Below are 14,119 nucleotides of genomic sequence, written 5' to 3'. Positions count from 1 at the left end.
GAGGTACAATACGAGAAACAAAGAACCTTCAGGAAAAATCAATTCGTGCAATGCCGCAGATCCTGCCGCCATTTATGACATGACGCATGCGATACTGTATCAACAATAGCATGGCATGAGCATGTTGTTTCCCTAGATCCTATCAAAGCTAGGTTATATTCCTGAAGTTTGTGAAGGATAAGGAATGAAGATATTTATTTTCTTTCCCTCCACCTATTTGTAAACGATAGTAACCATGGATTAAGAATAATGAATGCAGGTGACCAAAACCTGAACCAGAAAGATCAGCACTCACACAGTCTGAATACATTTTCATTCTCCTTGCATCCAAACTGTCATGGCCTTATTACTGACACATATGAACTACAAACTCACGGCCACTGGAGAACAGATGGAGAATGCTACAATTCATTTCACTTGTGACCTTTAATAATCATTGGAGAGGATGATTATAGATCAGATATTGTTAAGGTAGATTTGAACAGAGCCTACTTTTTGGTTCATACAACTCTTGATAAATTTTTTTGATACCCGCATGTTGAAATAATCCAACTAAAAGTCAGCCAAGATTAATTCTGCAAGTGCACTGTAATATTTTTATGATGACTTACCCTGCAAAGCATGCTTCTGTGCACAAATGCTTACAGGAAGCAATGCTGTGAGAGCACCCGCTGCAACTTTCCTCTGAGTATCTTCAGACGATTTACCCTCATAGCTCTACAGAAAAAACAAGGTAAAGCCACATCTAAATCAACCACAGCTAACTGAAAAATACATTTTATTTATCGTAATACTGAAGTAAAAATTTCAATTTTTTTTCTCTTATTCAATTTTGGTTTCAAGTAGTTCCATATTCTATGTCAATCTCAAAACACAGATCCCCCTCAAGTCTCCTTTTGTTACTCTTAAGTATTTGAGTAGTTGTCAAATAATACAATGAAACCTATTAACACAATTTAAAATAAATCCGTATTGCAAGGGCAAAGAGAATAAATGGCAAGTAATTAGCCCAGAGCAAATATTTTTTTTAATTGCTTTTCTCGGTATTAATATTTGCAAGGCAATTGGTTTAACTATTATAATAACAGCACCTAAACAAAAAAAGCAGATGCTGCCCACTTCTCATTACTGGCATCAGTGACTTGTTATCTAGTTGGGTTTTTATTCCATCAGTCTTTGTTGAATATTTGCTATGTTTTAGCAGAGATTTTATTTTTCACCCGCATGTCCCTAGAACAAGCAGGGATACACATTTTTAATTCATAGTAACATTCCCTATAATATTATCATGTCTTCCACAGCACTAATTCAGTGCCAATTTTTCCTCAGTCCCTTAATCAGTTTACACATTTGAGAAACCTCGATGAACAGAAGTACGTCTGAATAAAAGGATTGGAGTTTGTCTAAGCAATGCACACCAGGGAAATTCTTAGTGTGATGTCAGAAAGATTTAGTCTTCCCTGCGGTGTATCACCCAGCAGAGGTTGTGGGGCTATCTGGGGGGTGGCCAAGTGTGGCTTTAGGGACTTTCCCCAGAGGGAAGAGCTTTGTTGCACACCTTCTGTGGCTGGCTATACAGTGATGTAAGGATTCCGAAAAAAAGGTCGTCAGTAGTGTCTCAGTTGCTAAATGGGACGGAAGGAAACCGACACACTTACATTTAAAAAACAGAAAGCAGGGTAAACTATTAAATAAATAAATAGAATGCTCAGGCTCCCCCAATGGATCAAAGGGTAAATGGTAGATAGTGAAATATCAGGGAGGTTGCAGTATTGAGCTTTAATCTCAAAGTTGGTAAATACAGTATAAAGTAGATATAAAGCTTAAAAAGTGATTTTAGCCAGGAACAGCTCAGACGTGGGTGGACCAGTTTCATTGGCGCAGTAGTTCTGGGCTGGGAAGGACTCAGTTGTCCTGGGTAATAGGCATTTGTGTCGAAGTGAAACATTACTCCCAAGGTTCCAAACAGAGACTAGGCCTTGGAGGGAAAAACTTAATAGATAGAACTGTCCAGTTCCTGTCAAATGTATGAATAATTAGACTGATTTTTTTTGGCAAATTCTTAACATTTTAACCGGTTTGCTATGTCATAAATTCTATTATTTGCGTGTGTAGCTGGGTGGCTGACGGAAGAATAAAATAAATCAGTATGCAAAGATTTTAAACAACAACAACTTGTATTTATATAGCACCTTTACCATAGTAAAACATCCCAAGGCACTTCACAAGAGCATTATCAAACAAAATTTGACACTGAGCCACACAAGGCGATATTAGGGCAGATGACCAAAAGCTTGGTCAAAGAGGTAGATTTTAAGGAACGTCTTACAGCAGGAAAGAGAGGCAGAGAGGTTTAGGGAGGGAATTCCAGAGCTTACGGCCTTGGTAGCTGAAGGCATGGCTGCCAATTGTAGAACGATTAAAATCGGGGATGTACAAGAGGTCAGAATTGGAGGAGCGCAGGTATCTCAGAGGGTTGTAGGGCTGGAGGAGGTTACAGAGATAGGGAGGGGCGAGGCCAGGGAGGGATTTGAAAACAAGGATGAGAATTTTAAAAATCGAGGTGAACGGGACTTGGTGCGATTTAGGACATGGGCAGCAGAGTTTTGGATGAACTCAAGTTTGCGGAGGGTGGAAGATGGGAGGCTGGCCATGAGTGCATTGGAATAGTCAAGTCTAGAGGTAAAAAAGGCATGGATGGGCCTTTCAGCAGCAGATGAGCTGAGGTAGCGGTGGAGTTGGGCGATGTTACAGAGGTGGAAATAGGCGATCTTAGTGATGGCGCGGATATGTGGTCAGAAGCTCATCTCGGGGTCAAATACGACACCAAGGTTACGAACAGTCTGGTTCAGCCTCAGCCAGTTTGCCAGTGAGAGGGATGGAGTCAGTGGCTAAGGAACGGAGTTGGTGGCGAGGACAGAAGACAATGGCTTCGGTCTTCCCAATATTTGGTTGGAGGAAATTTCTGCTCATCCAGTACTGGATGTCAAACAAGCAGTCTGACAATTTAGCGACAGTGGAGGGGTTGAGAGGTGGTGGTGAGGTAGAGCTGGGTGTCGTCCGTGTACATGTGGAAACTGGCGCTGTGTTTTCGGATTATGTCGCCAAGAGGCAACATGTAGATGAGAAATAGGGGGGGGGGGGGGGGGGAGAAAGGATAGATCCTTGGGGGACACTAGAAGTAACGGTGCAGGAGCGGGAAGAGAAGCCACTGCAGGTGATTCTATGGTTACGACTGGATTGATAAGAATGGAACCAGGTGAGTGCAGTCCCACCCAGCTGAACGATGGTGGAGAGGCGTTGGAGGAGGATGGAGTGGACAACCGTGTCAAAGGCTGCAGACAGGTCGAGAAGGATGAGGAGGGACAAGAGGTAGCTTGAGTGATTTGGTTGGTTCTGCTTCTTCTTTCATTTATTGATAAGAGTCTCCTGGATAACCACTGAGGATTGATTGCTTTCAGAAGTCCCAAGTATTTTTTCATTGACAGTTTAACTACCTGCTTTTCTCATGTTTATTTCATAACACTACCTCTTTGACTGCGATTGGTTAAAGATTTAATAATACAAAATTTAAGGCAATCTGGTGAAAGCATGACATAGATATTGCACATTACAAGTACAGGAAACTTTGGTTTATCCAGAGGTTATATGTCTGGAATACTCGATCTAATGGCAAAAATCAGGAGCCGTTTTCTCTAAGTTTTTTTTAGTTCTCGTTGCTTTTTTTTCCCCCAGTCAGGCACTGCAAATTCTGTAGCGAAAGCAACAGCTTCAGCTAGAGACGCTTGCAGCTGCAGCCGACTGTTTTGAAGCTGTTGCTAAGCAACAGGGTTTGTTGATTCACATGGAGCTTTTCAGTTCCGTATGTTTCAACATTAACGCTGGTATGTCCGGCACTTTTGATGGTACGGCACCAGCTCGGTCCCGTCAGTGCCGGATATCAGAAAGATTCCTGTATGACAGTTGACATGCAACTAAGGAAATATGACGGACAGGAAGTATGCATGTATGAACTTTAAATGGATCTCCTGTGGCACTGCTCATGGCGAGGAAGATGTTATGCTTTTGCAAAGGGTTGCTGGGTATGGGGAAGGGTTTACATATCTCCAGTGAAAGAATGTCCAAAGACAATGAAGTAAGTATTTATTGATTGGTTTCTTACCCATGGCAGGTATGTAGGTGCGTAGGTTGGTAGAGAAGCAGGCAGACAGGCGGGTATATAGATATATAAATAAAATGGATCAATTTTTGAGTGTAATAGGAGGAACAGCCATTTTCTACCCATTTGTTTAGGGGGTGAGTTTTGCAGTGAACACAAAATATACATAAAACTTAAGGAAAGATGAAATGCATTTAAATATTTCCTTCTTTACCAAATATCTCTGCAACAGTACTTAAGTATTACCAACACATTCTACAGGAAACTTTGGTTTATCCGGAGGTTAACTGTCCGGAATGCTCGAGCCACCGGCAAAAATCAGGAGCCGTTTCATTAGGTTTTTTTTCTTTTTGTTGCTTTTTTTTCACCAGTCAGGCTCTGCAAGGTCTCGCTGAAGCTGTTGCTAAGCTACAGAGACTCTTGCAAGGTACAGCCGACTGTTTAGAAGCATTTGCTAAGCAACAGGGTTTGTTGCCAGATACGGAGCTCAAAATCTCTGTATGTTTCAACATTAGCGCTGGTGTGTCCGGCAGTTTTGATGGGTCGGCAACAGCTCGGTCCCGTCGGTGCCGGATAGCACAAAGTTTCCTGTATTGAAATATACATTTTAAATTGGGACTTTTAGTCAGAACTTTTGTACAAACTGGAACAATGGTACAGTCCTTCCAGAACTTGCTACTGTGTATATGAACAATTGACTTCTCAGTATAAAACTACTTGGAATAATATAAAATATAAAGTTCTGTTTTTTCCTCATTCACCGGTTTTCTCCTCAGCTGTATCAGTGCACGAATCTTTTACTGTAGCTTCTGACTAGTTACAGAAGACTAGCTAACGTACAGTATATAAAACCTTTGTTTTTAAAAGGTACCTCAAAGTTTTTGCTTCAACTTGTTTTTGATTTTTTTTTACAAAAGGTTTCCCATGGGGCTCTCATTCGCAATAATTTTCCATTGATACATAGAATGGGACTTAGACACCAAACACTCGCACACTCTATAAATGTTCATTCTTACCGTCAATCATAAAAAAACCTCCACTTTTACCAGACATTTTCCAGTTATGATGATAGGTCACCAACCTGAAACATTGGCCCCGATTTTCCCCGAGCCATTGGGCGGGGTTTCAGGCGTGTGGGGGGGGGGGGAGAAATCCCGAATTTGGGGGTCCCGACACCATCCCGCCCCACGCAACTTTCAGGGGCGGCGGGTACCTGCCCCGCACTGGGACCCGCCTACCCGAGGCGGGAAGGGATTAGTGCCAATTAACTGCCTGTTAACAGGTAGTTAACAGGCAGTTTTTAGCCTAATCCCTATTTTGAGGGGTTTTGTGTGGGATTCCCGACGGCTCCAAACCACGCCAGGTTGAGCAGGTGGGCCGTCGGGTTGAAGGAGTTGGAGGGGTCGCGATGTCGGTGTTCAGGTGAGTGATGGGTGCATGAGTGCAAAGGTAAGTGTGTTTGGTGTGTCTAAAGTGTGTAAAGAACTTTTACTTACCTGTACTTACCTTAACAGCCTTTCTTCCTGTAGCCATTGGGAGCCCATCACTCAGCCGGAACTTAAAGCTGAGCGGCTGCGATCTGTGAAAAGTGACAGCCTTCAGCTTTGAGTGCTGCTGAGAGTTCTATCTGAGTCTGTGCAGAAGGACTCATGTTAGAACTCAAACTGTCAGCGTTTCACAGCTTCAAACAGCTGTGAAGCACTGATATTTCATCTGTCACGAAATCTTGACAGATGAAATTGCAGTCTGTGACGTCACCTGTTGCCAGGTGGCCCTTAATTGGCCTGCTGAGCCCGCTGGGCGAGCTTAACAAGGTCAATCAAGGGAAAATTGCGCGGATTGGCCGGACGTCGATGTAGGCGGGTCAAAAACCAGAAAGTTGAAGTCCCGCCTTCTTCCCGACAGGTTCGGGAAAATCTACCCCATTGATTCTGTTTCTCTCTCCACAGATGCTGCCTGACCTTCTGAGTGTTTCCAGCATCTTCTGTTTATATCATTTTAAAAAACTCGACAGTTGTAGGCAGAGAGTGCATGCTGGGAGCTATAGCCTACTACTCTTAGTTTCCACAGCTTACAAAAATGCATCTAGGCCTCGGACAGAAAATATTAAAGGCATTTCTAACAGTACGCTTTGTAATTTTTAATGTCTATGTTATAAGCATTATTTCAAGGAGTAAATGCTCAGTTGAGTGCAGAATCCAAGATGGTGGCTGAAAGGATTTTGAAAAATATTTGTAGCGATTCAATTGGTTCACCTGTTTTTAAATTGGTATCTGTTGCTGACTGCCCATTTTCAATTTTCATTGGTGGCTTTCCTTTCTACTTGATTAGTAATGTTTCCTACTTTTGCAGTGATGATTTGCTGCTGTTTTACACCAAAGTGTGATAGACAAAAACACGTACCAGATACAACTAAACACACATACACAAGCGTTTGCCACACTACAGAAACACACTCCAAACGGCTTACTTTGTTACAGATGCAAAACAATCTTAAGCAGAAAGTGCCAGTCATTTCAATACAGGTTCTGCTCAGGTGAAGCAAGAATTATACAAGCAGTTACAAACGTCCTCTGTGCTTGACCCAGAGTATAAAAGTACCTACAATGAATTGTATTTCCCTGTTTAGCCTACTTCGCCAAGGCTGTACTACAGCAGTGGCCTTAAAGGGACGGTTCACATTAGCAGCTAATGATCACAACTGTGTTTGGGATCCCAGACTACCTGTAAGCAGTGTCTTGGGAGATCTGCTAGCTTGTTAAAAATAGAGCATTGAGAAATTTTAATTCCAAGTTAGGACAGGATCTGACTAGGAATACTGGTGCACAATTGGCTGCGATGCACCCCATGATAGAAAGGCCTGTGAACATTCATTGTCTATGCTCACACACTTAGAGGTCTTGGGAGTACTGCTGGTGACTGTGGAACAGCCAACCAATGGAGTTCTTCCAGTTAGTGCAAGTAACTATTTGTGGAAGATTTTCTGGAAGCCACTAAGGTTTCCACCACAGGAGGTACGAGCTCTCGAGCAAGAGATAAACGACAAGCCTGCTAAGTCTGCATGAAGGATTTGAGATAAGGCTCCCTTGTGAGAGATGGTGATTACAAAGTAATTAAGTATTTATAGCACAGAAACAGGCCATTCGGCTTATGCTCCAAATGAGCCTCCTCCAAACCCTTCTTCATCTGACCCCATCAGTATATCCTTTTATTCCTTTCTCCCTCATGTACTTATCTAGCTTCCCCTTAAAAGCATCTATGCTATTCGCCTCAACTACTCCCTGTAGTAGCAAGTTCCACATTCTATCCACTCTCTGGGTAAAGAAGTTTCTCTTGAATTCCCTATTGGATTTATTAGTGACTATCATATATTTAACTTGATACTGGGCCGGATTTTGCAGTCAGCGGTGTATGAACGTGTAATGAAATCTGTTTGTCTTGATCCTGTATTCGTTTTGCACTCATGTATATTACCCGCCCCCACTGTGTATAGTTTCACTTCCTCTTTCCCGACTAACCTGGGAGGTTCCAGGTCTTGGCTCTTGGCTCCGCCCCTGACTTCTCTTACATAAAGATCCCAGGATCTGTATGACTCATTCCTGTGAACCAGTCGGCGTGTTGAGATGTTAGCTCTGATCTTAGTGATTAAAAGCCAACTTGTTTAAGTCTATAACTTCTAGTTTTGTGGTTATTGAAGGCCCATCAGAACGGCACAAGCCATTCACGACACTTGCACTCGCCCACAGACTATCTATGGGATTTTGCACTGGAACGTACTGTAAATTAGAGAGCCAAAAAGCGCAACCCCCTCTACAGGGCATCTGGGACCTGTGTGAACCGGGCAAGCAACTGTGTGTCTCCTTAACCAATCAGACTGAAGAATATTTAATGAGCAGCAGAGTCAGAACCAGGAAGTGTCAGTTGGAATCTTGAATTCAATGTCAAATCAGGTACAGAAAGCAAGATAAAGAGAGGGAAAGAAAGATTGGATTAAGAGATAAAAGAGACAAAGGAAAAAAGTAAAACATTTTTTTAAAAATCTCCCACAATAATTAAAATCTGAAGGAATGAGACTCCACACTTGTTAAAAGTTAATTGTTAGTGCCAGAGAGGTTGTTTGGAAATAATTAAGACTTACTATGCCATTAAAAGGGTGCTTACACTGGAATGGACAAGCCCTAACTTTCTCTGATGAGTTTAGTTCCTATCTCCGAGTTAGGACAGCAACCTCACACCATTCAATGTATTTGAGTGGCGAGCCCCTCGGCGAGATACTGTTATTGCGCAGCTTTTGGAAGAGCAGGGCATCTCTGACAGCAACTTCCGGATTTTGCGTTTAACTGCACGTGTGCGATCGGCGGAAGTTGCTGTCCGATTTCCACGTGAATAACGGTGACTGATGTTAGCCTCATCGTTATTTCGACATCAAAATCCGGCTCATTGTTTCACAATGAAATGTTGGAAAAGCAAGAGTTTTCATATCCAAAATGAACGATGAACATCAGTGTCACACGCACCATTCTAACCCTTTGGAGAATTTTAAGAGAGCAGAGAAAAGGAGGGAACAGGAAACTTTGTTCCCAAAGAACAGGTTTTCAATTATTCATGCTGACCTGGTTCTTTTCATTTTCATTCATTCAACGTCTGATCTTTAAATTAATTTAAAATTAGTTAGGGACCTATCAATCTTGTTTCACTATAACGATTCTGATTCTCAGTTTGACAGTTGGAAAAATGGATGTTCATTACTGCGACTTTTAGTTTTATCAGTGATTTTTGGAAAATCCATCCACAGGCACAAGAGACTGACTGATCTCTATGTGGAAAAATTGGGGTTCTAAATGGTTCTAATATTGCCACAGGAAACATTTAAATGAATAGAAATTCACACCTCAATGCTCTGCTCGTCAAATAGCCCCTGGTCTCACTCACCTGAACATCAATTTGTTGCAGATTCACCCAATTATCAACTTTATCAGACCTCTGACTTTAAATTTAGTTTTTCTAACGTGCTGTCTCCTCTCTACTCCTTGTGCTCGCGAATTAGCATGTAACCACATCTATGTAACTTTGTTTCCCACTGTCCATTCGCATGCGAATTCTGGCTGCCGCTCCAGACCCGGGCCCATCATTTCCATTTCCTCTTTTCTCTCCCTTTACCTTTTTTTCTCTTTACCCATCCTGACATCATGCCTCCTTTCTTTTCTCCACCCTCACAAACCCCAATTCTTCCGTATTCATCGTCTTTCCTACTCTCCTATCGCCGTCCCAGTTTTGATTCCGTTAAATAATCCTACAGCTTCACTCTGTCTCTCCCTTGGCATCCTCCGAAAGGCCCACCGAGGCACTTGTCGTTGCCTCCTAACGAGTAGCAACCCTAATTGCCCCCATCTATTTTCTCTCTGCCCGGCGCGCCTGCTAATCTTGTCAACCTCCTCAGGTCCATCCAAGCTCTGACCCTTTGGACTCTGCCAGTAAATCAGCTATCATCACCCTTCTCCGCATTTCCCTTCAAAATGTATGTTCACTTGTGAATAAGGGCCTTGCCATGCATGAGCTTATTGTGGACGATTGCATTGGCATTATGGCCTTGACGGAGACATGGTTGAGGGGGTGATGACACTTGTCCCCTTAATGAAGCTTCCCCGCCTGGCTATACTATCCACCATTTGTCCTGCTCAAACCACCGCAGTGTTTAGCCCTTATATTTAAATCACACCTTGGTCTGTCTCCTTACTCCTCTAGCAACTTCTCCTCCTTTGAGCGTCTCACCTTGTTCCACCCCTCATGTCTCTCTTAAAATCCTTGGTTGTGTATCGCCCACCCAAGTATCACACCAAGTTTCTCACAGATATCTTCTCTGCTTTCCTCCCTCTGCCCGAGCGACTTGTCATCCTCAGTGATTTCAACCTCCACCTCAACTCTTTGTGTTCTCTCTCCTCTGAGTTCACTCTCCTCCTTTCCTCCCTTAATCTCTCCCTCCATATAAACTCTCCTACTCATATACATGGCCACCCTCTCAATCTTGTCATCTCACATGGCCTCGCTACTCTCACCGTAACTATCGCTGATAAGGCAATCTCTGATCATTTCCCCTTATCTCGCTCTCTACCCAGATTTCCCTTCCCCCTCTCAACCTCACTTCTTTCTGTGTCCGCCCCTGGAAAAAACTCTCCCTCAAGTCCCTTACCACTGCACTTTAAATTCCCAACTATCTAGCCTTTGGCCTACAATTTCTAAATTTGCGGATGACACCAAATTGGGGTGGATAGCCAATGCTGAGGAGGACTGCAACAAATTACAAGACATTAATAAACTTGCAGAATGGACAAATATTTGGCAAATGAAATTCAACACAGATAAATGTGAGGCATTACATTTTGGTAAGAAAAATAGGGAGGTCACATATTACTTGAAAAAGAAGAATCTAAATGGGGTAGAGGAACAAAGGGATCCAGGAGTACAAATACACAAATCACAAAGTATCGACACAGGTCAACAAGGCCATAAAAAAAGCAAACCAAGCACCAGGGTTTATTTCTAGAGGGATTGAATTGAAAAGTAGTGAAGTTATGGTAAACTTGTATCGAACCTTGGTTAGACCACATTTGGAATAGTGTGTGCAATTCTGGTCGGCATATTATAAAAAGGATATAGAGATACTGGAGAGGGTGCGGAGAAGATTTACAAGGATGATACCAGAAATGCGAGGGTACACTTATCAGGAAAGGATGAACAGGCTGGGTCTCTTTTCTCTTGAAAAGAGAAGGCTGAGGGGTGACCTAATAGAGGTCTTTAAAATCATGAAAGGTTTTCATAGAGTGGATACAGAGAGAATGTTTCCACTTGTGGAGATTAGCATAACTAGAGGCCATCAATATAAGATAGTCACCAAAAAATCAAATAGGGAATTCAACAGAAACTTCTTTACCCAGAGAGTGGTGAGAATGTGGAACTCACTACCACAGGGAATGGTTGAAGTGAATAGTATAGATGCATTTAAGGGGCGGTTAGATAAGCAAATGAGGGAAAAGGGAATAGAGGGTTATGCTGATAAGGTTAGATGAGGAAAGACGGGAGGAGGCTCGAGTGGAGCATAAACACCGGCATAGACTGGTTAGGCCGAATGGCCCGTTTCTGTGCTGTATATCCATTGTAATACTATGTAATTCTTCATGACATTTCTGCAGCTACAGATTTGCTAAATCACACCCTCTCCACCACCTCTGATGCCCTTGTCCCCATTAAAACCATTGCACTCTCTCATCCTAGTTGTTTCCCCTGGTATACCCCTCATCTCTGCTCCCTTAAGTCCAAGGGACGCAGACTTGAACGTCTTTGGCGGACAACTGTTTAACCATCCATCACCAGGTATGGCTAGATCACAAAGCATTATCAGGTCCTGCTCTCCATTGCTAAAACTGCCCACTATTCTAAGATCATCCAGGAAGGCAAAGATAACACCTGGCTCCTCTTCACCACAAACAATCTTCTCAAACCACACTCCCTATCCTCCTCCTCTCTCACCTCCATCAATAAATGTAAGGAGCATATGGACTTTTTTGTTACAAAGATCGAGAACATCCGTTCAGCTGCCTCTGCTACCTCTCTCCCTTCTCCATGCCAAACTTCCTCTTAGTTTCCCCCCTTCCCTAACCCTGAATTTGCATATTTCTCTCTTATCTACCTTCATGTCCTCTCAAAGCTCATCTTGTCAATAGACCAATCTCCTGCTCTCTCGACCCTATTCCCACTAAACTGCTGACCACCCAATTTCCCTTCTTGGCTCCCATGGTAGCTGATATTGTTAACGGTTCTCTCCCCCTCAGGTACTGTCCCCCTCTCCTCATCCTTCTTGACCTGTATGCAGCCTTTGACACGATTGACCGCACCATTCTCCCCCAACGCCTCTCCACCATCGTCTAGCTGGGTGGGACTGCACTTGCCTGGTTCCATTCTTATCTATCCAATTGTAGCCAGAGAAGCACCTGCAATGGTTTCTCTTCCCGTTGCCGCACCGTTACCTCTGGTGTCCCCCAAGGATCTATCATGGTCCCTTCTTATTTCTCATCTACATGCTGCCTCTCAGTGACATCATCCAACGATACAGCATCAATTTGCACATGTACGCTGACGACACCCGGCCATTCTTCACCTCCACCTTTTCCGACCCCTCCACAGTCTCTAAACTGTCAGACTGCTTGTCCGACATCTGGATGAGCAGAAATTTCTCCAATTAAATATTGGGAAGACTGAAGCCATTGACTTTGGTCCACGCCACAAACTCCGTTCCCTTGCCACCAACTCCATCCTTCTCTCCCTGGCAACTGTCTGAACCTGAACCAGACTGTTCGCAACCTTGTTCTATTTGACCACGAGATGAGCTTCCTACTTCATATCCACGCCATCATTAAGACCGCCCATTTCCACCTCCGTAACATCGCCCGTCACTGCCCTTGCCTCAGCTTATCTGCTGCTGAAACCCTCATCCATGGCTTTGTTACCTATAGACTTGACTATTCCAACGCACTCGTAGCCAGCCTCGCATCTTCCACCCTCCATAAACTTGAGGTCATCCAAAACACTGCTGCCCGTGTCCTAACATTGGCTCCCAGTTAAGCAACGCCTCAATTTTAAAATTCTCATCCTTGTTCTCAAATCCCTCCGTGGCCTCGCCCCGCCTTATCTCTGTAATCCCCTCCAGCCCCACAATCCCCAGAGATCTCAGCGCTCCACCAATTCTGGCCTCTTGAGCATCCCCGATTTTAATCGCTCCACCATTGGCGGCCGTGCCTTCAGCTGCTTAGGTCCTAAACTCTGAAATTCCCTCCCTAAACCTCTCCGCCTCTCTATCTTCCCTTAAGACGCTCCTTAAAACCTACCTCTTTGACCAAGCTTTTGGTTATCTACCCTAATATCTCCTTATGTGGCTTGGTGTCAAATTTTGATTTGATAACGCTCCTGTGAAGTGCCTTGGGACGTTTTACTACGTTAAGTGCGTTATATAAATGCAAGTTGTTGTTCTGTTCCTGGGAAAAGTCTTTGGAGCCATTTACTGGTTCAAATTGCAGGCAGATGCAATCCTGCATAACTCCAATAAGGAAGAGTAGTTGAGTCAGTGCTAATGTTAAATATCTGTTCAATATGTGCTTCGAACTCACTGAGCTGATGACTATATTATCCACTGTACTCAAATGCTGTCCTGTGAGAGGGACAATATGGTGCCAAATCAGTGGCCAATCTGAAGTATTGGAGATTAGGAGTGTGTCTTCCTTTTCCTAAACCTGACAATTTGATGGTGTTTGTCCAGAGGTGTAGTGATCGAAATACCAATAAGGTTAATAATAATGTTTAATGTATGATTCTCCTGGACTTTTTGATGCTGAGGTTTAAACAGCTCTGTAATGGTATCCTGTAATAATGGCAGTTCTGCAACTAAAGTCAAGCAGCTTGATTACAAATATTTTAGTTATACTGTCTAATTTAGATTCTGCATACATTCAAAATAACAATTAATTTGCATTGGAATTCTTTCAGAGTACCTGTAATATGCTCTCGCAGAGCTGACTGCCCGATGATTCAGCCCCTTCATTTCCATCTAAAAGCTCAGTAAGGGTCACACACTGGACTGAGTGGCTTTCTGCTCCAATTTGGAGCTGCCTCTTTCCCTCTTCAGTCAGGAGGAGAGAAATGAATTGCAAAGATACTGTATACAAACAGGGTCTGGTGGTAGACAGTTGAATGCACAAGGAAATCATATCTAAAAGACAAACAAATATTCATTAAACAACACAAACTTAACTCTTTCAACGCTACAATAGCAACATCAAAGCTCAGTGTACTGTTATACCATACAGACCAAAAGGACTTGGGTTCAATTCTGAATCCGTGCCAAGTTAGCAGGTTTTAGTCAGGCGACAGTTGGGGAGCTACAAATGGACTCAGTGCTTCCGGGATATT

The 14,119-nt window shown here is 43.1% G+C and overlaps 1 protein-coding gene across 1 annotated transcript in view; it reads right to left on the bottom strand.

Moving 5' to 3' along the window:
- The window catches only part of rttn (rotatin), a 283,502-nt gene that overhangs the window by 26,878 nt on the left and 242,505 nt on the right, over window positions 1-14,119 (bottom strand). The window contains exons 37-38 of the mRNA XM_085993987.1: window positions 13,702-13,919; window positions 612-717 (exon numbers count right to left, since the gene is read on the bottom strand). Coding sequence (XP_085850113.1) covers window positions 612-717; window positions 13,702-13,919 — 324 coding nt within the window. The remainder of the gene's footprint in view (window positions 1-611; window positions 718-13,701; window positions 13,920-14,119) is intronic.

The sequence above is a fragment of the Somniosus microcephalus genome, chromosome 7 (genome assembly GCF_052327205.1).
Source record: "Somniosus microcephalus isolate GS21.2 chromosome 7, FLI_Smic_1.0, whole genome shotgun sequence".
NCBI lineage: Eukaryota > Metazoa > Chordata > Chondrichthyes > Squaliformes > Somniosidae > Somniosus > Somniosus microcephalus.
The sequence above is the reverse complement of the archived record's forward strand: the minus strand, read 5'-3'. Positions and strand labels throughout refer to the sequence as shown.